We start from the raw sequence: 20810 nt of genomic DNA on the forward strand, positions 1-20810 counted from the left end.
GGGGGAGCCCAGAGCTGGGGCAGCACGGGGTGCATGTGTGGGGAAGATCCCAAGGCTGGGGTGGCAGAGGGTGCTGGTGTGTGTGGGGGAGAGCCCAGGGTTGGGATGGCGTGGGGTGCGGGTGTGTGGGGGAGAGCCCAGGGCTGGCAGCAGGGGGGTACAGGTTGGGGAGGCCCAGAACTGGGGCAGCAGGGGTGTGGGGGGTGGGGCCGAGCCCTGGGGTGGGGCAGCAGGGAGATTCAGGGAGGAGCCCAGGGCTGGGGTGGGGGCAGCCAATTTTTTTTTTTGCTTGGGACAGCAAAAAACCTAGAGTTGGCCCTATCTCCACCCACCGTGAGGTAGGTAGGAGCGGATCATTATTATCCCTACTTGAAAGAGGGAGAAGATAAGGCTGAGAAAGGATAATTGACTTGTCTTAGGTCGCATAATCAGTGGCAGAGTTGGGAATAAGACCCAAGAGCCCTGATTTTCAAACTAAGCATCGGATCTTAAATTTCCTACATTGAATGATCTGAGTAAAGTGCTCTCAGATGAGCTCCAGACCAGCAACAGTGCACAGTAAGTATTCAGCCAGTATTTTAGGAGAACTGGAATGTTAGAGAGAAACATGAACTGCTCAGAGACAATTAGTGCAGAGAAGCAGCAAAATTCATCAAACATACAACTGCTTATGACTTATTTACTTGGTCTTAAAAAAGAACAACAGGACCTGAGTCTCTTCTCTGGCAATAACCCCCTGCTCAGCCAATCAGGGTAGAAACTGAGGATGGGAGGCTGAGAGTTCTCACCAGAGAGCCCAAAGGATGGCCCAGGTCACTGGTGGGGATCAGTGCCCCGCAACACACACACACACACAGACATACACACACACACCCCTCTCCTGGTTTTGGGAGGGGAACAGAAGAAAGAATAAAAGAAGCAAGAGACGAAGAGAAAGGAGGGAGGGAGGGATGGATGAAAAGGTGAAACAAAGGACAAACCCCAATGTCCCCAGTGAATCTAAGGGACAAAATCCCAGGTACACAATAAAATTCTGCCTCCTTAAGCTTGTTTTTTCCATGCCTAGAATTCAACTCTCACCAGATGACTGAGACTGAACAGGTTTCAAACCTCGAGGGGGCTTCTGGCTGTGATTTGTCAGTCCTCAAAGGCCAGCCAGGTGACTGTAAATAACTTACAATCATTAGGAAAAATTAGTATCAAGATTCCAACTCTAGCAGTCAGACAACATTGGTTCAATTTACAAGAGATTACTTTTTATATTCCTTGGTTCCCCCCAAATTAGGAAGGGCCTGTGACCACAGGTTCTGCAGGGTACAAAGGGCAGGTCTACATCCCTTTTCTCTTTGTGCATAGTCCTGCCTGCTACCTTTTCAGTTTCAGTTCTGCTACCACAGTACTGATCAGCACATTCTTTAGTAGCATAGGGAAGGGCAGGCACCATCACACAAGGACTATTACACAGAGACCTGCCAAATGCACACAGCAAACAAATGAAAACAAGAGATGAAAATGTTATTTTTTCATTAATCCCTTTCAGTGACAGCAACCTCCGTGGCTAATTGTAACAATAGTAGATGCAGCATTTTCTGATTGAAATGATTTTCAAGTTGCAGGTGCCTTTATGAACAGTAATTGCCTACATCTGTGACACAAGTACTTTTCAATTCCATTAAACCTGGGGTTTTGCTCAATTACACACGATATCTTGGTATTTTTCTGGCATATTCATCATCACATACATCACCTACAAGACTCCTGCCATAACAAGGGGTTCTTTATAGGGGTTTGAAATTATTAAAGTGACCCAGCACTTTTCAATTGTAACAGCTCAGGACAAAGTAGATCTCCCTGATCCCACTTATGTAGCTATTTAAATATAACCTAGTTATAAGGTGGCCTAACTTACTGATATTTTTTGACACGTTTTCAAAAAGTGGCCTCTATTTAAATCCATGCAAATATCTGTATGCACACTTTCTGAGCACTGCAAGTCTGAATCTATCACCTGTGCATGCATCTGCTGTTACCTGAAACATGCACATGCTGCTATTTGCATGAAAACTTCTACACGCCTGAATAGAGGAGGATCCTTTGAAAATGTGGCCTTTTAATTATATTTCATACTCCACAAGAGTAGCCTAAAAACAACAACGGGATATAATAAGGCCCTGGCATCAAATGAATAAGGAACAATATAAAAAAATCAGCAGCACTTTATAAAGAGGACAGGAACAAAATATACAGTAACCATAAAACCAACAGATAAAACAAAACCCAGATTTCCCCAGGTGCAATCTAACAGGACAATTTTGCCTTCATAACTCTAGCAATACTCATCTATTTCAGCATGTAATGATCCTGTTTAAAGTATCCAGGAAACAATAAACTCTGGCCCCGGTGCTTGTACATGTTCACTTTGTTGAGTGTGGCTCACATATCTGGACCTCCCAGCTGTTAACAGCTTCACCAACCACCCCTCTGTCTTTGCTTCTGTGTATGTCACTTCATTCTGGCTCTGCAAGGTGTCTGAAGTCCCAAATGCCACTTGTCCTTCTGTAAACCTATCCCAGCGGTATCCCTCCCCCAACTGCCTCCTTTGTGGTTCAATTCTACACCATTGAAATCAATGGAATTTTTTCCATTGACTTCAATTAGAGCAAGATCGGGCCTTCAGCAATTTCCACCCAGTTCTTTCTATTATGTTTTGTACCAATCAGGGTTCGGGGCCTCATTGTTCTAGGCACTGTCTAACAAAACAATGGTCCCGTGCCCCAAATATTCTGCAGCATCATCCAAAAGATGCCAGAAATGCAGTCCAGTGAATTACCTTGATAACCTCTGGTGTAATCTTTCTTAATATCTGTGGTTTCTAATTCTATCAATTACTAGACAATTAAATTAAGTTGGTTAAGTTACACAGTGGTTTCTGAGAGCAACTGTTTTGAAAATCCAGTTAAAAATGTATTTTAAAGGTAAATAAATGCCTAATCTTTGCCTGAAATACAAGCAATATGAATTTTTTTTAAATGTGTGCTACCATCTCCAAGCCTCATCCTCTCTCCAGTGAAATCCCTCTTCAAATGCCTGCACTTTTTCATTTCCACCCATGCCCTTTCCCTTTTTGCCTTTACAGAGCTATTAAATTTGTTAGTCTCTAAGGTGCCACAAGTACTCCTCATTCTTTATGCTTAATGATGTACTTCTAATAAAGAATTTAATTCTAATTTTTGCCTAGAGTGACTCTGACTTTCAAATTATATTTAAACATAGGAACTTATGGAATGGTTTAGGAATAAAAATAAATTAACATGTACAGAAATATGAAATAGAAAAACAAATAGGACAATTTCACTGCTCTACATGGGAAAAACCCACACAGAGCTTATTTCATCTTGTGAATTTTTCTGCAGACTAAGCTAAGGGGGGGAAAAGAAAGAGTTTCTCTAATTGTTTTAAACCATGGATGAAAAGAACCTAACATGATCACCCTTGATTAACATGCTTATTATATAATATATAAACAGGAAACCAGGAGACAACCCTGGGCCACGAAAATAAATAAGGAAGCTTTCACAAGAATCAAAACAAAGCATCATTCAGAATCTGTAAACAACTGAGCCCGCTGATCCTAAAACTCATATTATAGGTAGACATGTACCTCTTTCTCTCTATTTGAAATAGTTAGATAACATCCTTAATGTTTTATTATTCTTCATGTCTCCACATTAATCCTTTTTATATTGATAGTTCCCAATGTATCCTCTGCCAAGAAATGGACTTTGTGCAGAGAAAAATCCATTTTCTAGTGCCAAAGATATTGATAATTAACATTTATGTCATGAAACTTGTAATACCAGTTTACTAAAATAAAGCTAAGCTTTTCATTATTATTTTAGAGTTTAATTTAGTCATCCAAGGTTACTCAGCTTCATGTTTATAAATTATACAGGGCAGGGACTTAACTCCTCTTGATCGACCTGTTTTGGAATTATGACTGTACAAGTAAGGAGGTTCATAACCTTGTTTGAATATCTGATCCGGCCTTGAAAGAAGGTGATTGATGGGATCGACAAACCCTCATCATTTCAAGAATCGGCATCTGAGAACAAGATTTTCCTCTATAACACAAAGAGCGGAGCAAATCAGTTAAGTCTCTACTAGAAGCTACAACTTTGTTTATGTAAGAGTCATACAAGGTTACAAGGTCTGAGAATAGTCTGCCAGTAAGAGTATGGATTTTAGAACAAATAAATAGCTACATACTGCATAAAAAATTGGAAGTTTTGAAACTACTTCTCTGATAATTCAGCACTAACCATGCTACAGCATGTTCTAATTTACCATTTGGTATATGCTTTTTGAAAATACTGAAAGTACATGCCAGTGGTCAACTAAATCATAGAAAATTCAAGCCCTATTTTACATGATGGGTGAGACATTGAAAACTGCATGACTTAGAAATGCCAGTCCCATTAAAAGTTAATGAGACTTATGTTCCTAAATCACTTACTCTCTTTTGAAAATCTCACCCATTTTCATTTCCAGGGCTACTGCTGCCAATCACCAGTATTTTTAAGATAGTACATTTTTTGTAATTATCTGGCATAATAAAAGCACCAAAATTGTTTCCTGGAGAAAAACAAATCCAGAAACCCTAAAATACTGCAGCACTTCTGTTTCACTTTCTGTACCAATGATGAGAGGATTCTGCGAAGACAGACTTTTTTTTACAGGATCTGAAAAATTTCTATAGTAATCAAACATATATGCCCATATTAAGCACCATAGACTGCCAAATTCCAGAGAAACAGAAAACACTCCATACTTGTGCATGGAATCACTTTTATGTGTTATTTCAAATGCCCTTCCTGAAGTTCTTATGGTGATCTGCGGAGGAGGGGAAGAATTCTGAAGATAAAAGTAAATTCCAGTGCCATTTCTATGATTGTGGAACCATGGGAAGCCAGGGGCACTGAATTTATCACAGTATTTACATTACTGTTACAAATCCAAATGTTTCACCTATTTACTAGGAATACTTCACCTTGGTTAAAAAGAACCAAGCAAAATCACGGTGCAACGGTAATACAATTAGGGCATTACAGATGCACCCAAACTTGTAGATTGTGCAAGGAATATCAGGTTGCAACCTGTATAAGTGCAGGTAACTGTGCAAAAAGGGGCTAAAACTGTTTTTCTTTAATAATTGTATTCTCTGCCATGCATTGTCAGGGATTGAAGAAAGCACATGCCCAGCTTTCATTATCTGAAGATAACCTTCCAAATGTAAACCAGTGCAGACCTGTCTTCCTGAGTCTGCAAACTGGCAGTTCCAGAGCTTCTATTCCGCCTCACAATGCTGCCAAGCACTAGCAGCTTTGGTCAGTTTCACTGCTGTTATTCAGAACCCCAGGGGTGACGGTAAAACTGAGAAAAATGGTGCCTCTTTCAGGAAAAGTAAGTTCAAGCAGAATCAGGCACTGGAGCTATTCATAGAGAAGCTCAATCACCGCTACCCTCCACCCATGGAGTAGGAGGAGGGAGGATTTCTCCCTTTGGGTCTTGAAAAAACAAGAGTGAAAAACAGGGTGCTGGGCTATGGGGGAGATCTGTGTGTGTCAGGGCACTGCGGGTCTGTGTGGGGCATTGTGCAGTTATGGTGTGGGGCTGTGGGGAAGGGCACTGGGAAGGAGGAAGGAAGGGAGGGGAAATCTGTGTGTATTGGGAAACTAGAGAGTGGGGGTTTCTGTGTGGGGTGCTGGGCAGCTGTGGTGGGGCTGTGGGCAGGGGTGTGCTGGGCGAGGTGTGTGTGCACAGCACTGTGCATTTGTGGTGGAAGAGTTGTAGGGGGGTGCTGGGCAGGGGAGCTCTGTGGCACAGCATGGGCGCACCCCAATAGGAAAGGGCACGCTGGTAGCACACGGCCAGGCGGACCAGTGTGCCTCTGGCTCCCAACGGGGCTGCGCACCTGTGTCTGTCTGTCTCCCCCCCAGCTCCACCAACGTGGCCTGATAGTTCACGCTTGCGATCTGGTCACCCTCCGGCTCCCTCCATCCTTCACTCCCTTCCCTGCGTCCCCCCAGCCCTGTCCTCTGTCCCGTCCCCTGTCTCCATCCGTCCCTGCCCCCTTCGTCCCCTCCGCCCCATCCCTGCATCCCCCCAGCCCTGTCCTCTGTCCTGTCCCCTCTCTCCATCCGTCCCTGCCCCCTTCGTCCCCTCGGTCCCGTCCCTGCATCCCCCCAGCCCTGTCCTCTGTCCCGTCCCGTCTCCATCCGTCCCTGCCCCCTTCGTCCCCTCGGTCCCGTCCCTGCGTCCCTCCAGCCCTGTCCTCCGTCCCGTCCCCTGTCTCCATCCGTCCCTGTCCCCTTCATCCCCTCCGTCCCGTCCCTGCATCCGCCCAGCCCTGTCCTCTGTCCCGTCCCGTCTCCATCCGTCCCTGCCCCCTTCGTCCCTTCCGTCCTGTCCCTGCATCCCCCCAGCCCTGTCCTCCGTCCCGTCTGCTGCTCTGTTATCACCTCAGGCCATTATTTCTCTTCCTGCTCCTACCGACAGGCCACAGTCCGGGAAGGGTCCGTCGGGCTCACACAGCTGGAGGGAGTTTCCTGCTGTGCAGAGAGCTGTCCAGGCTCACCAAGAGGAGATGCCCAGGCCCAGCCACTGAGGAGCCAACCCTCCTCCTGCACTCCCCAGGATGGAAATGTGCCAGTTTTCTGGGGAAGTCCAGCACTGTCCTGATTGCTATGGGTCACCCCACTTCCTCTCCCATCCAGTACAGGGCCAATAAATGACTTTGGGGCTCACTCCACATCCCTGGGTCATGAGGTCTGGCTGCTCCCTATTGTGTGAGAGAAGGCAGAGATGGAAAAGGTCCATGAGGTCCATCTGTCCGTCCGCTGGGGACCAGTGCAGGATTGTTACCTGCAGTCAGATCCCTAGTTATTCCATGGCTGAGGAAGTGGTGAAAAAACACACTCATCCTTATGGCGCTGCGCAGCAGAGGTAAATCTCTTCAGACAGAAAGTTCCAGCCCTAATTGTTGCTAAATAAATAAATGATCCACACATGACCAGAGCGTAAATGCAGTGCAGCCTGCCTGAGTGTGCAGACAGCCGGCAAGAACAGCTCTGAGAGGGGTGAGTGCCTCTTTTCATCTCAATGTGTTGTGAACTCTGAGTCCTGCTGGTTATTGCCAATCGCTTTGCAGAGTCATCCAGCTGAGGTGTTTATAACACAGTTCCCATGTGCCTAGGGGCCGTGAAACCCAACTGGACCCTCGCCCGAGGTCAAAACTCTGGCTTTCCTCAGCATCCTCTGCAATGCAGTTCTGCACTGACCATAGACAAATCTGTGTCACATGGGAGAGAGAATTGAAGAGCAGCATGGAAGAAACTGAATTTCTTACCCAGTTCCATTACCAGAGGAATACAGTGTTGGTTTTCATATTGATTTGAGTGTTTGATTTGTAAACCTTTCAGGTTTGAATTCCTTGAAGCAGCCCCAGTGCTTTCCAGGGTCTGTGCTCAGAAGCTATAGAAACTCGGCAGCGTTGGCACAGAATTTCAGTCAAGCTTCCTGAAGACCTTAAATCCAGGCCATTTGCTCTTGGTTTGTCCAACCTAGTTCTCAGTGTCCCCAGGGCTTGACCACCATGTCCGACCTTCCTCACCAAACTTGGAAGTTAAATGACTGGAAGCCTTTTGGATCTGTCTGCAGTCTTCCTGTGCGGATGCCTGGGGACCAGGAGCGGTTAGATCAGCAAGAATGGAGAGAAGAGAGGAGGGGGATTTCAGTACTAGTTTCCTTCCAGCTCTGTCACACTGGGCAGTACAATCTCCCCTGAACCCTCTCCTATCAGGGCATGTTCTGAGTCAGTGTCTGACCCGTCCACCACACTGCAGTAGGATTCAGCTGCTAAGAGACACTTGGCCAAATGCTGGGTCTCAGTTACACCCCCAAATAGCCAGAGGAACTGCACTGAGGTCAGGCAAGTTCCTCGGGACTGAGCCTAGCGTAACAGAGCAGAATGTTGCACAGTCTGGTGGTCACACTGTGCTGGTCACTCGGTGGTCAGATCATGGTCACTGTCCTGGAAACAGCGGTGCTAGCTTCAGGAACAACAACCCATTAGGGGAAAGGAATAAATACAACCTTCTCTGACGGGACTTGCCCTGCCTCAGCCTCCCTGCACCAATCGGTGTCTCCTCTCACAGACGCCTTTCCTGCCCGTTTTCCAAGCCTCTCCCTGGGGAGGGCAAGAGGTGGCCAAGCAGGGAAGGTCTCACTTCTCTTTCAGAATCTGCAGATGTGCCATTGAGCTGTGGAAGGCCCTGGGGGAAGAACCACAGCTCCCCAGGGAGGTGCTGCAGCAGCTGCTGGACAAGCTCCAGCAGAGACGCCGGGAGGAGAAGAGCAGCAATGTGTCTCTGGCTGTAAGTGAGATTTGAGATGTCACTTTGAGAACCCGCCACCGCAGGGAGGATGGTGCATCTGTGTGTGTGTGGGAGCTTCACCCCTTCTTAGCTTCAGGCCACAGTGAAGCCGACCTGCGTTACCTCGGCATACAGCCGCCACAGCAATTCCATCCCTTGTTTGTGTCTGCACTTTCAGCAGTGCACGTCCTCACCAGAAGTGCTTGTCTCGATTGTACGGTCAGAGTGGGGCATTGTGGGAAGGCTCCTAAAAGCCAGTTGACGTACGTGACGTTGTCTACACTGACACTGAATCGACGTAACTGCATCGACCTGGACTCTCTGCCACTTGTGGAGGTGGAGTTATTAATTTGGCACCAAGGGGCAGTTCTGCCTACAGGAAGGAAATTCCATAGTTAGGGTGATGCAGGGTGAGCGGCCTTGCGTTGACCTAACTCTATAGAGTCATAGAATATCAGAGTTGGAAGGGACCTCAGGAGGTCATCTAGTCCAACCCCCTGCTCAAAGCAGGACCAATCCCCAGACAGATTTTTGCCCCAGATCCCTAAATGGCCTCCTCAAGGATTGAACTCACAACCCTGGGTTTAACAGGCCAATGCTCAAACCACTGAGCTATCCCTCTCCCACCAAGTGTCAGTGCTTTTATCAGGGCCTGCTGTGCAAATCTGTGGGCCTTTGTCCCAGAACGCAGACAAAACCACACCAGCAGCACATGGGGCCAGGCACCGCAGGATGTCAGCATCACAGGTAGACAGGAGGAAGGGGGACCAGTTCAACTGGATCTGTGGGTACAGTTAAGGGCCTCCATCTACATGGGGAAAAGAGCGCCAGAAGACACCTCAGGTGGTGTAAACTGACACAGCTTTGCTCGCTTACACCAACTAAGGATCTGGCCCCACATGCCTGTTACCTGCCACAGTAAAGAATCAAGTATTCAACCGCATTGAGTGATAACACCAACCATCTTAAGAAGTTACAGTGTCACTAACTGGTTACAAACTCATTGAAACTGCAGTGTTGACAGGGCCCATTGGGCAGGGGAGCACCATGATATCACACTGGATCTATCCTCGGGGAGGCTAGCTCCTGCTGTCCATGCTGTGTGTGCCAGGGCGTGTGCAGCTTTGCCATGCTTGGGGCTGATCTCATTGCCTGACACTGGTATTTTTTTGTCGTTAGCACGAAACAGTCAGTGGAGGCTGTGAAGACTCTTTTCTCCATGCCCGGATACTGGAAGGAATTTGCCAGCATCCAATTTCAGCAGGGCTGGGACATGATAGCCTCACGATATTACTACTCACAAGGTGTTGGCGTGATTGCAAGGTAGGAGCCCAAAGTTTCCATGTGAAATGTTCCTCTGTTCCAGGCTGCCATCTCAGCCCAGCAACTAGAAAGGAACACTCTCTCTCTCCCCCCGCTTGATAACCACAAGGGACTTTCTGCTCCATGTTCCAGAGCCATGATCGAGTTTGAGAACCCTCAGCTCCCTGCCGTCTTCAGAGAGGCCGTCACCACTGTTCAAAGGGAGAAGGAGGAGGAGCAGAGAAATATCGCCATGACTTTCTGCACTGAGGTGAGATTCTTTACTTGACAGGCACAAGTGGGCTTTCTGGAGAGCAGCTCAGGCCAGTAAGCTCTGGGCACATTGTCAGCAGCCTACAGCCAGCTAGCTCCTCTCCACACATGGATGGTCGTGGGGCACGGCAAAGAGAGGGAGGGAGAGACAGGGTGAGATCGCTCCTGGCTGGATGTGCCTAGATGGGATCATGTGACAAGAGGAGATGTTTTTCCGGTGCCCCAAGGCCATGCTTCTCTCCTCACCTTTCCCTGGGGTTCTGCTTTTCTTCTGCCACAGGGCAGGGGTTTCTCCATGGCACTCAATGGGGCCTGGAGATTCCCCTTTCCCTGGGGTTTATTTGTGACTTGCGCATAAGAACATTAAAATGGCCGTACTGGGTCAGACCAAAGGTCCATCTAGCCCAGTATCCTGTCTACCGACAGTGGCCAATGCCAGGTGCCCCAGGGGGAGTGAACCTAACAGTTAATGATCAAGTGATCTCTCTCCTGCCATCCATCTCCACCCTCTGACAAACAGAGACTAGGGACACCATTCTTTACCCATCGTGGCTAATAGCCATTAATGGGCTTAACCTCCATTAATTTATCCAGTTCTCTCTTAAACCCTGTTCTAGTCCTAGCCTTCACAACCTCCTCAGGTAAGGAGTTCCACAAGTTGACTGTGCGCTGTGTGAAGAAGAACTTCCTTTTCTTTGTTTTAAACCTGCTGCCCATCAATTTCATTTGGTGACCCCTAGTTCTCTTATTGTGGGAATAAGTAGATAAGGAAAAGTTATCCACTTTCTCCACATCACTCATAATTTTATATACCTCTATCATATCTTTTTCAAGCTGAAAACTCCTAGCCTCTTTAATCTCTCCTCATATGGGACCCTCTCCAAACCCCTAATCATTTTAGTTGCCCTTCTCTGAACCTTTGCTAGTGCCAGTATATCTTTTTTGAGATGAGGCGACCACATCTGTACGCAGTATTCAAGATGTGGGCGTACCATGGATTTATATAAGGGCAATAATATATTCGCTGTCTTATTCTCTATCCCCTTTTTAATGATTCCTAACATCCTGTTTGCTTTTTTGACCACCTCTGCACACTGCGTGGACGTCTTCAGAGAACTATCCACGATGACTCCAAGATCTTTTTCCTGATTTGTTGTAGCTAAATTAGCCCCCATCATATTGTATGTATAGTTGGGGTTATTTTTTCCAATGTGCATTACTTTACATTTCTCCACATTAAATTTCATTTGCCATTTTGTTGCCCAATCACTTAGTTTTGTGAGATCTTTTTAAAATTCTTCACAGTCTGCTTTGGTCTTAACTATCTTGAGCAGTTTATTATCATCTGCAAACTTTGCCACCCCTACTCCTAGTCTAACTTCTGGGAATGAACCAACTGAAAGAGCAGCAACTGGCTCCCTACACACCGGAGATGTTGTATGGGAGTAAGTGGCCATTTGGTAAAGATGAGTGTCCAGGGAACAGACCCCACAGGAAGACCTCTGCTCCTCAACCCGATGTTGATTTGGCTCTTTCCAGTTTCTCCAGAGTCCTTCCATTGAGACAATACTGACAAAATCAGAGCTCCCGGCGCAGCTCATGGAATGGACCCAAGACAAAAATCCCATTGTACGTCGGCTCAGTCTGCGAGGCCTTGGCAGTATTGTGCTCCAGCCAGAAAGGGTGAGAAGCGTGGATTGCCCGGGGGACCGAGGAAGCCGATGTCTATTGAATCGCTCAGAAATGAGAGCGAGATCCCCACCCAAGCCTTGTTGTTTAACACACAGCACTCGAATGTTGGAGGTGCTTTACTGAGCAAATCAATGCACGACGTGGTCCCTGCTCCCGTGAGCTGACCCCTGATTGCAGATGTGATGCAATGGGGGAGGCGGGTGAGCAAAGACAAAGGTTACAGTGAGCAGCTGGCACAGAGTGACAGGAGAATGACTTTGTGTCCCGTGGTTTCTCATAGGTTGGAGTGGGGTCATCCAGCATATGCCCCAGGCTGTTGCCCAGCATAGTAATGAGCTGCCTTCTTTCCTGCAGGTGCAATTGTTATGGGCCCAGCTGCCGGCGATCATGGACATGTCCTGTGACAGGGATGGAGGGCGTGTCATGGGGGCCATATATAAAGCTGGAGATATCATCTACCTCCTCGACAGGGAGGGGCTTGGCTCCATCTCCCAGGACATTGCAATCAGCCTTCACCCCTTCATTGATGACGTAAGGCTGGGAAACACAGGAGAACCCCATTCCCCTCCTCCGCCTGTCTCTGATGTCCTTGTGTCTCTCTCTCCCCATCCCCTTGCCTCCTGCCCCTCAGCCCTGTCATGAAGCCTCCAAGGAGTGCCCCCACCATGGGTGGGGAATCTCTTCTCAGCCACCTCCCTGTCAGAGCTCTTCTCCGCAAACCTCAGCCTCAGCGCCATGCTCCCAGCCCCTGCTGCCGCCTGGCGATGGGGAGAGGAGCCTGGCTCTGGGCATATGACCAGCTGTCTGGAGAACACAGGCCCCCAAAGAGGTGGAGATTCCCAGCAGGAAAGTGGTGGGTCAGGAATGGCCCAGCTCTCAGGGGCACTGAAGAGCAAAAGAAGTGCTGTGTTTTGTAGCAGCACCTCCCTGTAAGGCTCCAGCAGCTGCTCCTCCCCTTCCCCAGACCGGTCTCCAGCAGCCTTCCCTCCCTCTCCCCTCTCCTTTCCCCAGCACCTCCTACCATCCCTCATGGCAGCAGCTCCTCCCCCCTTTCCTGCTCCTGATCACCCAGGGAGCAGAAGTGAGGGCCAGGCCCCATTACCCATGGGAGGGGAGCCCAGAGAAGCATCTTCAGCCAGCGACTTGGGAGGTCACTCAGCCATCACCTCAAGCCTTGGCTGGGGAAGAAAGAGCCAGAGGAGTGGTGGGGAAACAGAAGGGAATGGGCAGTGGAGAAGGGGAGTGGAGAAAGGGGAAAACAGACTGAGAACGGAGGGACCCAGGGAGCTGGTCAAATGCAGCAGGAATGGGATAAGGATAGAGGCTCCCTATAAATTGCCCGTTGCCCCCGTCTTCACTCCCGACTCTCCCATGGCTAGTGACTCTCCCCCGACATTGCATAGGGTTGGGTTTGGTGTCTTTCCCAGGCTGGGCTGGTGGAGGTGGGAGAAGAACATGGAGAGATTTGCCTCCTCCCTATAGACTCTAGTCAGCTGGGGTGAAACTGGATGCAGGATGCTCTCCAAACAGAAATTGCATCTAGGACACCATGGGGCTGCACGGCCCTGCACAGTGTCTCAGGCCCTGTTCTGCACAAGATGTCTATGGCGCTGGCCTGGTGGCCTCACTGCTCCCGCGAGCCGAGTCAGTTAACACAGGGGATCCGGAGCAGCGTGCGGATTAGGACTCTGTCGCATTATGCTCTGATCCTGCCTGGCTTTAACCGGGCTTCCCCACTCCCTGTGTGTCATTGCCAGGAGAGGGGCAGTGTGCGCTCCGCTGCCATTTTACTGCTTGGCAACTTGATGAGCAGTGTGAAGGACCTGGACAAACCCATCGTGCAGCAGGAAATGATCCACTGCTTGCTCCCGTTGGTGCTGGATCTTGAAGACCAGGATGAGAGTGTGACACTGGTAAGTGCCACGGTCATTATTTCCTTAAGAGCAAAGAGCCAGAATCCCCTGGGGCCCCCACTCCATTAATGGCCAGAGCCCCTTTCCCAAGCAGTGTCTTCTCCTCCCTGCTTCACTCCATGCTGGAGCCCAGTGCCGCATCCATTCTCACAGCACACAGCACAATTGGGAAGAAAAGCCTTCTTCTGGGAAAGAGCCCTGACCCTCTCCTGCAAAGACGGGCCTCAGGCCTTTGGGCTGCTGCATCCAAAGTTTCACAACAAGAAGCAGCAAAAGAAAAGAGAGCACAGATCTGTAACTGCCCCTTCAGTTCAGGGAGCTGATATCTGCCCCCCAGCCTTCTGGAAAGTGGGTGCAGCTGCCTTGACTTCTTCCCTGGAGCTCCTGAGAGACCTTCTCCAGGTCCCAGCATTCACCAGACATTGCCCTCTTTTTTGTTGGGCCAACTGGGATGTGGAGGGAAGCCTGATCTGGAGGCCCCTTTCGTCAGACTCTTTGGGATCCAAAAGCTGACTCACGCTCTCATGCAGTCTCTTTGCACCCCCATTTCTCCCCTTTCCCCAAACCCCTACCCCCTCCTCTGACAAGCAACACTGGGAGCCGGTGAGGCAAGGCGTAGCATAGCGGGGCCTGGTCGGTAGAACTGCTGCTGGCCCCCGTGCTGCCCAGGCCTTGTGACCCCAAAGCGCAGGGCCCTGGGCAACCACCCCAAACCATCCAAAGGATGGGACAGCTCTGGCTCTCTCCAGCCAATTCTCAGTTCCCTCTCCTGAGCACACTCCTGTGTACAACTAATGACAGGAATCTCCACTAGCAGGAAAACCAGGAGAACAAGGGACGGGGAAGGTTCCATGTCCCCCAGACTGTCCCTTTCTCAGTCAGAACCCTCTTGGTCTCATCTTCTGTTGCAGAGATGAACTGACTCTCTTCCGCTGCGCAGTGTTTCTCAGGTGGGCTCATTTGAAGATGCTGTTCCGCAGCATGGCCTGGGATGGCTCCACACAGCTCCTGAAGTGTGCCTGGAAGTGCTTGGCAGGTGAATTCCTTGTGCCTTGAGAGTGGTGAATGGGGACTTGAGGGAGACCTTTCTAACCCCACACCCTGAGTACCAAGGGGATTTTCTGCACCCCTCTCGTTAGCCCGTGAAGTCAGAGGCAGTCCCTTCCAGAGGGTCTGAGGCTTTTTTTGTTTTTGTTTTCCAATCTGACCCCTTTTTCCCTCTGCAAACCTGCCTCAGTGCTGCCTCTGCCTCCTGCTTGTGGGGATTCTGCTCCATTTGCCTGTGCGGTCGGCACATCGGCTGTGTACCCCGCTGCTGCTGTCTGCGGCCCCCGCTGCACTGCAGGCGCTGTGGAGTTAGAAACTCTGTGACTCCTGCGCTCCCTCTGCAGCTGGCCCTGACCCAAGCCTGAGAGGGTCCGGTTGTTTTCCCACCTGGAGCTGACCCCTGTAGCCAGGTCCCATCCGCTTCGGTGGGGTGGCAGGACTCTATTCCAGGCTCTCTGCTGGTTCATTTCTGCAGGAGTTACAATCCCTTCACATGTTTGAAATTTTTCTCCACAACTGTCAGACCTGCAAACGTTTGTCTTTGAAAATGAAAGCTGAGGTTCTGGAGAACACAATAGTAACTCCAGAGAGGTGCTGCTGTGGTGCATGGGCTCATACTGGCTGTTGCCATGCCCTGGCTCTATGCTTTGGCTTCCCTGGACTAGTCGCTGTGGGGAGAACATGTCATTTGTATATTGTGCGTTTCTTCCTCCTTTCTTCCTAGATGCAGAACAACAAGAGCCACATCCCCAAATTCCTGTTCCACGCCTTAGAATACCTGGAAAGCTCACAGACAACAATCAGACATTCTGCAGCCCTGTTCATTGGTAAGCAGAGCGACTTCACTTGAGCTTTTTTGAACTGCTTCCTTCAAAGCCCTTTTCTAGACTGCTGCTCTGTTCCCTCTCACAGCACCAGAATCCTGAAAGTAAGTGTGTGTGGCGCGTACGTGTGTGTGTTGTGCTCGGCACATCGTTCCAGGGGACCATGCCAGGTGAGCCCCAGTATGGAGCAATGGCGAAGTGCTGGACTCATCAGTGTTTGGGGGGAGGAAGCTGTCCAGTCCCAGCTGCACTCCAGCCGTAGGAATTACGATACCTTTGGCCAGATATCAAGGGATATGCTGGAAAGGGGCCATGACCGGGACACAGTGTAGTGCAGGGTTAAAGTGAAGGAGCTGCGGAGTGCCTACTGCAAAGCCCTCGAGGCAAACGGCTGCTCCGGTGCTGCCCCCACGACCTGCCATTTCTACAAAGAGCTGGACGCAATACTTGGGGGCGACCCCACCTCCACTCCAAAGATCACCATGGACAATTTATAACCCAGTTCAACAAAGCAGGAGGAGGAGGAGGAAAGTGGGAGTGAGGGTGCTGAGGAGGGAGACAGCCCAGCATCCCTAGATACATGAAGCCAGGAGGAAGGTAGCCGGTCGAAGCACACGGTGCTTGGGGAAGAACAGACACCAGAGGAGGTGCCCAGTAAGCGGCTTTTGTTTTGGGAAGGAAGTTGTTGGGTGCGGGCTCTTGGGGCGAGGAGGGTTAGCGCTGCATGCATGCCTAGGTGCGGAATAGGGCGTTGATGTGCTCTCTCACATTGTGGTAATCAGCCTCAGTGATCTCTTCCAAGGCCTCATGCAGAAGCTGGGCAATGCGCTTGCACAGGTTCCTTGGCAGAGCTACTGTGCTCCTTGTCCCAGTCAGGCTAACATGTCCGCACCACTGTGCCATGAGGGGCGGGGGGACCATTGCTACACACAGGCAAGCTGCATATGGGCCAGGGAAGAAGCCACATTGTAGAAGAAGACCCTCCCTTGCTTCTCAGGTCACCCTCAGCAGTGAGATCTTCCAGGACGAACTCATCCTATGGAAAATGTGGGGACAGTGTTCAGTAGAAGGGCCCCCTGCAGCTGTTGGCTCTCTCCAAGGCACAGAACCCCAGAGGACAGTGCAGCTGTGAAACAATCAGTCCCCCTTGACCCTGTGCTTACTCAGCATTTTGGGGCTCCTGTGGGTTATGTGCGCTCGCTTTGGGATGGGCAAATTATGCTATTGTGTAGACTGTGCTTGTCTTTAAGTACTCCCAAATCATTGCTCTGTCTGGTGTGAACAATGCTACCTCTGTTAAGTGTTGCATTTTGGCTTTACAGATGCAACCTTGAGATTCCAGCCGTCCTTGTTATCAATGGCCGAAAGACTACAAAGAACCAGGAAGCGGCCACATAGAAGCAGAGAGGACATGCTGCATGAAGGAATGCAGCAGTCCCTTAATGAAAATCACAAAGCACAGGAGTGGTGGGAGAGTAAAAGAAGGGTCTGCCAGCAGAATGTGGATCGCTGGCACCAAAGCACAGAGCGGCTGCTAAGCATCATGGAGTGCCAAGTAGACTCCATACAGGTGCTCGTAGCAATGCAGCTCTCAGCTCTGGCCAGGATCAGCCCAGGGGGAGCTACAGGGAAGAGGAGGCCTGGAGGGACCTGCCCACAGAAAGCAGGTCTCTGCCAGAAGGGATCAGAGAAGGTCCCAGGCAGGAGATACCCACAAGGCTTTGAGGCAGGAAGCAAGAGGTGATTTAAACACAGTCCCTGACTGCATCACTCCGGCTCCCTGGGCTGGGACCCACAGCAGAGGGTGGGCCTGGATCCCCCTACCACCTAGGGATGGATGTGGGTGTAGAGACTGCTGAGAACCCTGACCGGGCGGGAACAGGAACAGGAATAGTGGACTTTGCCTTTGTGTTCCTGCTGTAACTTACTTTATTTCTACTCTGCTGAAGTAAGAAGGCAAGAAACCTGTACAGGGGGGGAGCAATGGAAAAGGGGGCAGGAGAGACCCTGAGACAAAGGCCTAAATCCCTGGGACAAAGGCCCCACTAAAGGGGCCGGCAGCACTTTGGGTGGGGTCAGACTCCTCTCAGACCCGAAAGGGAAGAGACTAAGTCAGCTGGAGGACTGGAGTTACAAACACTGACAGATCTAGGTTCCATCCCTGAACCGGGTAAGGGAAACTGAGGCAGGGACAGACACAGTTCTGCTGAGCACTGCTAGGGTTCCTACAGCACTAAAGTCCCTCAGTTATAGGTGCCTGTTGATACAGATACAATTAATTGTTGTTAGTCATTTAGACATTTTGAAACTCCCATGAGGCATCTACCTGCATCTTTAGGTGCCTACTTACTCTTCAGTGGTGGCCTTACATGACATGACTGAGAGGGGGAGTTAGTTTCATTCTGTCAGTTCAAACAGATTTTATTTCTGCTTATTCAACTGCAAAACACCTGGGGGAAAAGATCGGCTTGTTCCGGATCCAGCCCCTCCATCTCAAATGAGAAACCTTCTGATATATGTGGGGGTCCCCAACCAGCCCCAGAAGCAGCAGGGAAGACCAGGCTCTACTGCCTGGAGGCTGCTGGAGAGAAACAGACAAACGACAGAATGTTTCTTTTTTTCAGGATAGAAAAGCTCCAGGACCTTGTCAGGCCTCACCTGTGCCCCAAGAGAAGCATAATGGGGCTCAGCCCCCCAGTTATTCTCCCCTCTTTGGATCAGCTTCAGGAAGGGCCAGTTTATAAATTACTGGACATGAGTCGTCACCTAGAGTTTTTGCCATTTTTTTTCATTCGCACATTTGAAAATAAAATCACCTCAGGTTTTGTCACAAATACTGACACTAAAGATATCTCCAGTTTTGCCCCTTTTTGTCTCTAATTATCAAATATGGTGATTAAAATCCCCTCAGATTTTCCTTTGCTCTCAAACTGTTGAATATTTATCTGTCACACACACACACACCCAGTCAGGTTCTGCCCCATTTCCCCTAACTCTCAAATATCCCCAAATGAAACTGTCCAGCCCCAGGCCCCCCGTCCCAGTTGCTGCCCCTCCTAGCCCAGCTCCCCTCCCCCGACCAACTGCCAGTCACCTGCCCCTCCCCTGCTGCTGCCCCCACAACTGCCATGCAAAGCCCAGCTGCCCCCTCCCCGACCAACTGCCAGTCACCTGCCCCTCCCCTGCTGCTGCCCCACAACTGCCATGCAAAGCCCAGCTCCCCCTCCCCGACCCACTGCCAGTCACCTGCCCCTCCCCTGCTGCTGCCCCCCGAACTGCCATGCAAAGCCCCGCTCCCCTCCCCGACCAACTGCCAGTCACCTGCCCCTCCCCGCTGCTGCCCCACAACTGCCATGCAAAGCCCAGCTGCCCCTCCCCGACCAACTGCCAGTCACCTGCCCCTCCCCTGCTGCTGCCCCCACAACTGCCATGCAAAGCCCAGCTCCCCCCTCCCCAGACCAACTGCCAGTCACCTGCCCCTCCTGCTGCTGCCCCCAACTGCCATGCAAAGCCCAGCTGCCCCCTCCCCAACCGCCAGTCACCTGCCCCTCCCCTGCTGCCCGCCCTCCTGCCATGCAAAGCCCAGCTCCCCCCTCCCCCGACCAACTGCCAGTCACCTGCCCCTCCCCTGCTGCTGCCCCCCCGAACTGCCATGCAAAGCCCAGCTCCCCTCTCCCCCGACCAACTGCCAGTCACCTGCCCCTCCCCTGCTGCTGCCCCCACAACTGCCATGCAAAGCCCAGCTCCCCCCTCCCCCGACCAACTGCCAGTCACCTGCCCCTCCCCTGCTGCTGCCCCCCCAACTGCCATGCAAAGCCCAGCTCCCCCCTCCCCCGACCAACTGCCAGTCACCTGCCCCTCCCCTGCTGCTGCCCCCCCCAACTGCCATGCAAAGCCCCGCTCCCACGTCCCCAGACCAATTGCCAGTCCCCTGCCCCTCCCTGCTGCTGCCCCCCCCAACTGCCATGCAAAGCCCAGCTCCCCCTCCCCGACCAACTGCCAGTCACCTGCCCCTCCCCTGCGGCTGCCCACACAACTGCCATGCAAAGCCCCGCTCCATGTACCCCGGAGCCAGCTTAGATCTCAGAGTCAGCCCTGGCCCGGCCCCAGTAAGCATCACAGCCCCCTTTTGGTCAGGGGTTACAGCATCACCCGGGCTCCCTGCTTCACATCAATGGCAGGGCCTGGGGACCCAGCACGTCCCAGGTAGTGACTGAGTGTGGATGGAAAGTTCCCTTGGATTTCGCCCTTTTCTCTCTGATAACCCATCATTGACCAACCCCCCCCCCCCGATTTCCCCCATTTCCCATTGAATGCCCAAATTAGATGTAAAACACCCTTCAGCTCGGCCCCGTCTCTCTCGTTACTGGCAACTGATATAAAATCTCCTCCGATTGTGTCACGTTCTCTCTAACTCTCAAATACTGATGGAAAATCCTCTGCTGCTCTGGGCTCCCCAGTCCCTGTCTGCTGCCACGTCTTGTTCTGGAGGGAAACTGCTGCCCCGAGTCATTACCCCAGTGCGGGGGAGGGGAGCTAAACCCCCAAAGGACCAACTTTCGCCTCAGGTCTGAGCATCAGATTGTTTCCCCCTGTACATCTCACTCATGACTGAACACAGGTCAAATCTCCGGGTTTGCGCTTTCCCACGTCATTACCAGTTACTGACAGAAACTCCTCTCTGGTTGGGATTTTTCCCTCACATGTTTTAAGTGCAGCAACTTCTCCTTTTTTGGAGGGAAGCTGTTGCCCTGCGTCATTCTCCATGTCAGGGTGTTGCAGGGGGAGGGGGTCAACCCCCCCCAGTGACCAACTTTCCCCTCACGTCTCTGATTCAAATTGTTTCTCCCTTTACACCCAATAAAACCGAGATATTGCTGAAGAATGTGACTAGCCCCGTAGTTAATGAACATCAGAGCCAGGAGCCTCCCCATGGCTGCTAAGGCAGAGCTGCCCAGTCCCTGACAAGCTGTTTCACTGCCCCATATGGGGTTGAGAAGGGGGGGGTTAAGGGGCCCACCCCCACCCCAAGGGGCTGCTCTCTGCTTCACTGCCCCTGTTCACCTGGGCAGGACCCAGAGTGGCCACAGACTCCTGCCCCGGCCCCTCACATTCCCTCCCCTCTGTTGCCGGCACAAAGGCCCGAGGCGACAGCAACAGTGGTTCGTTGCCCGGAGTGCCTCACTCCAATAGACACACCAGGGTGGAGAAGCAAAAACCAGGTTTATTTGAGCCCAGATAAGGTGCAAGGGAGACATAGCAATCTCAAATCCTGCACACCGATACAAGCGGTTTTCCTCTCTTTATACATAACTTCAGCTCAGCAT

At 50.7% G+C, this 20810-nt stretch overlaps 2 protein-coding genes across 6 annotated transcripts in view; both read left to right on the plus strand.

The window, feature by feature from the left end:
• The window catches only part of LOC120384921 (maestro heat-like repeat family member 5), a 924418-nt gene extending 908787 nt beyond the window's left edge, over positions 1-15631 (plus strand). The window contains exons 2-9 of one of the 3 annotated variants that reach the window (XR_005589164.1): positions 8306-8432; positions 9612-9755; positions 9888-10005; positions 11547-11690; positions 12054-12230; positions 13457-13612; positions 14524-14648; positions 15384-15631. Coding sequence is in view for 1 of the 3 variants with exons in the window: in XM_039504023.1 (XP_039359957.1) it covers positions 8419-8432; positions 9612-9755; positions 9888-10005; positions 11547-11690; positions 12054-12230; positions 13457-13612; positions 14524-14529 (759 nt within the window). In the remaining 2 variants the exon portion in view is untranslated. Of the gene's footprint in view, positions 1-8305; positions 8433-9611; positions 9756-9887; positions 10006-11546; positions 11691-12053; positions 12231-13456; positions 13613-14523; positions 14857-15383 lie in introns of those variants that run through there. The other 2 variants (XR_005589165.1, XM_039504023.1) reach the window with 2 other exon arrangements.
• On the plus strand, positions 15351-18455 carry LOC120384920. 3 transcript variants are annotated; one of them, XM_039504020.1, is made up of 3 exons: positions 15351-15486; positions 16806-17223; positions 18108-18455. In XM_039504020.1, the coding sequence occupies exons 1-3, from the start codon at positions 15384-15386 to the stop codon at positions 18361-18363; spliced, it is 777 nt and encodes a 258-aa protein (XP_039359954.1). In that variant the 5' UTR covers positions 15351-15383; the 3' UTR covers positions 18364-18455. The 3 variants fall into 3 exon arrangements, with proteins under 3 accessions (XP_039359954.1, XP_039359956.1, XP_039359955.1); XM_039504022.1 differs by having other exon boundaries at positions 16806-17053; positions 18108-18330; XM_039504021.1 differs by lacking the exon at positions 18108-18455 and having other exon boundaries at positions 16806-18090.
• Positions 18456-20810: the final 2355 nt, after the last annotated feature.

The sequence above is a fragment of the Mauremys reevesii genome, linkage group 17 (assembly GCF_016161935.1).
Source record: "Mauremys reevesii isolate NIE-2019 linkage group 17, ASM1616193v1, whole genome shotgun sequence".
Taxonomy (NCBI): Eukaryota; Metazoa; Chordata; order Testudines; family Geoemydidae; genus Mauremys; species Mauremys reevesii.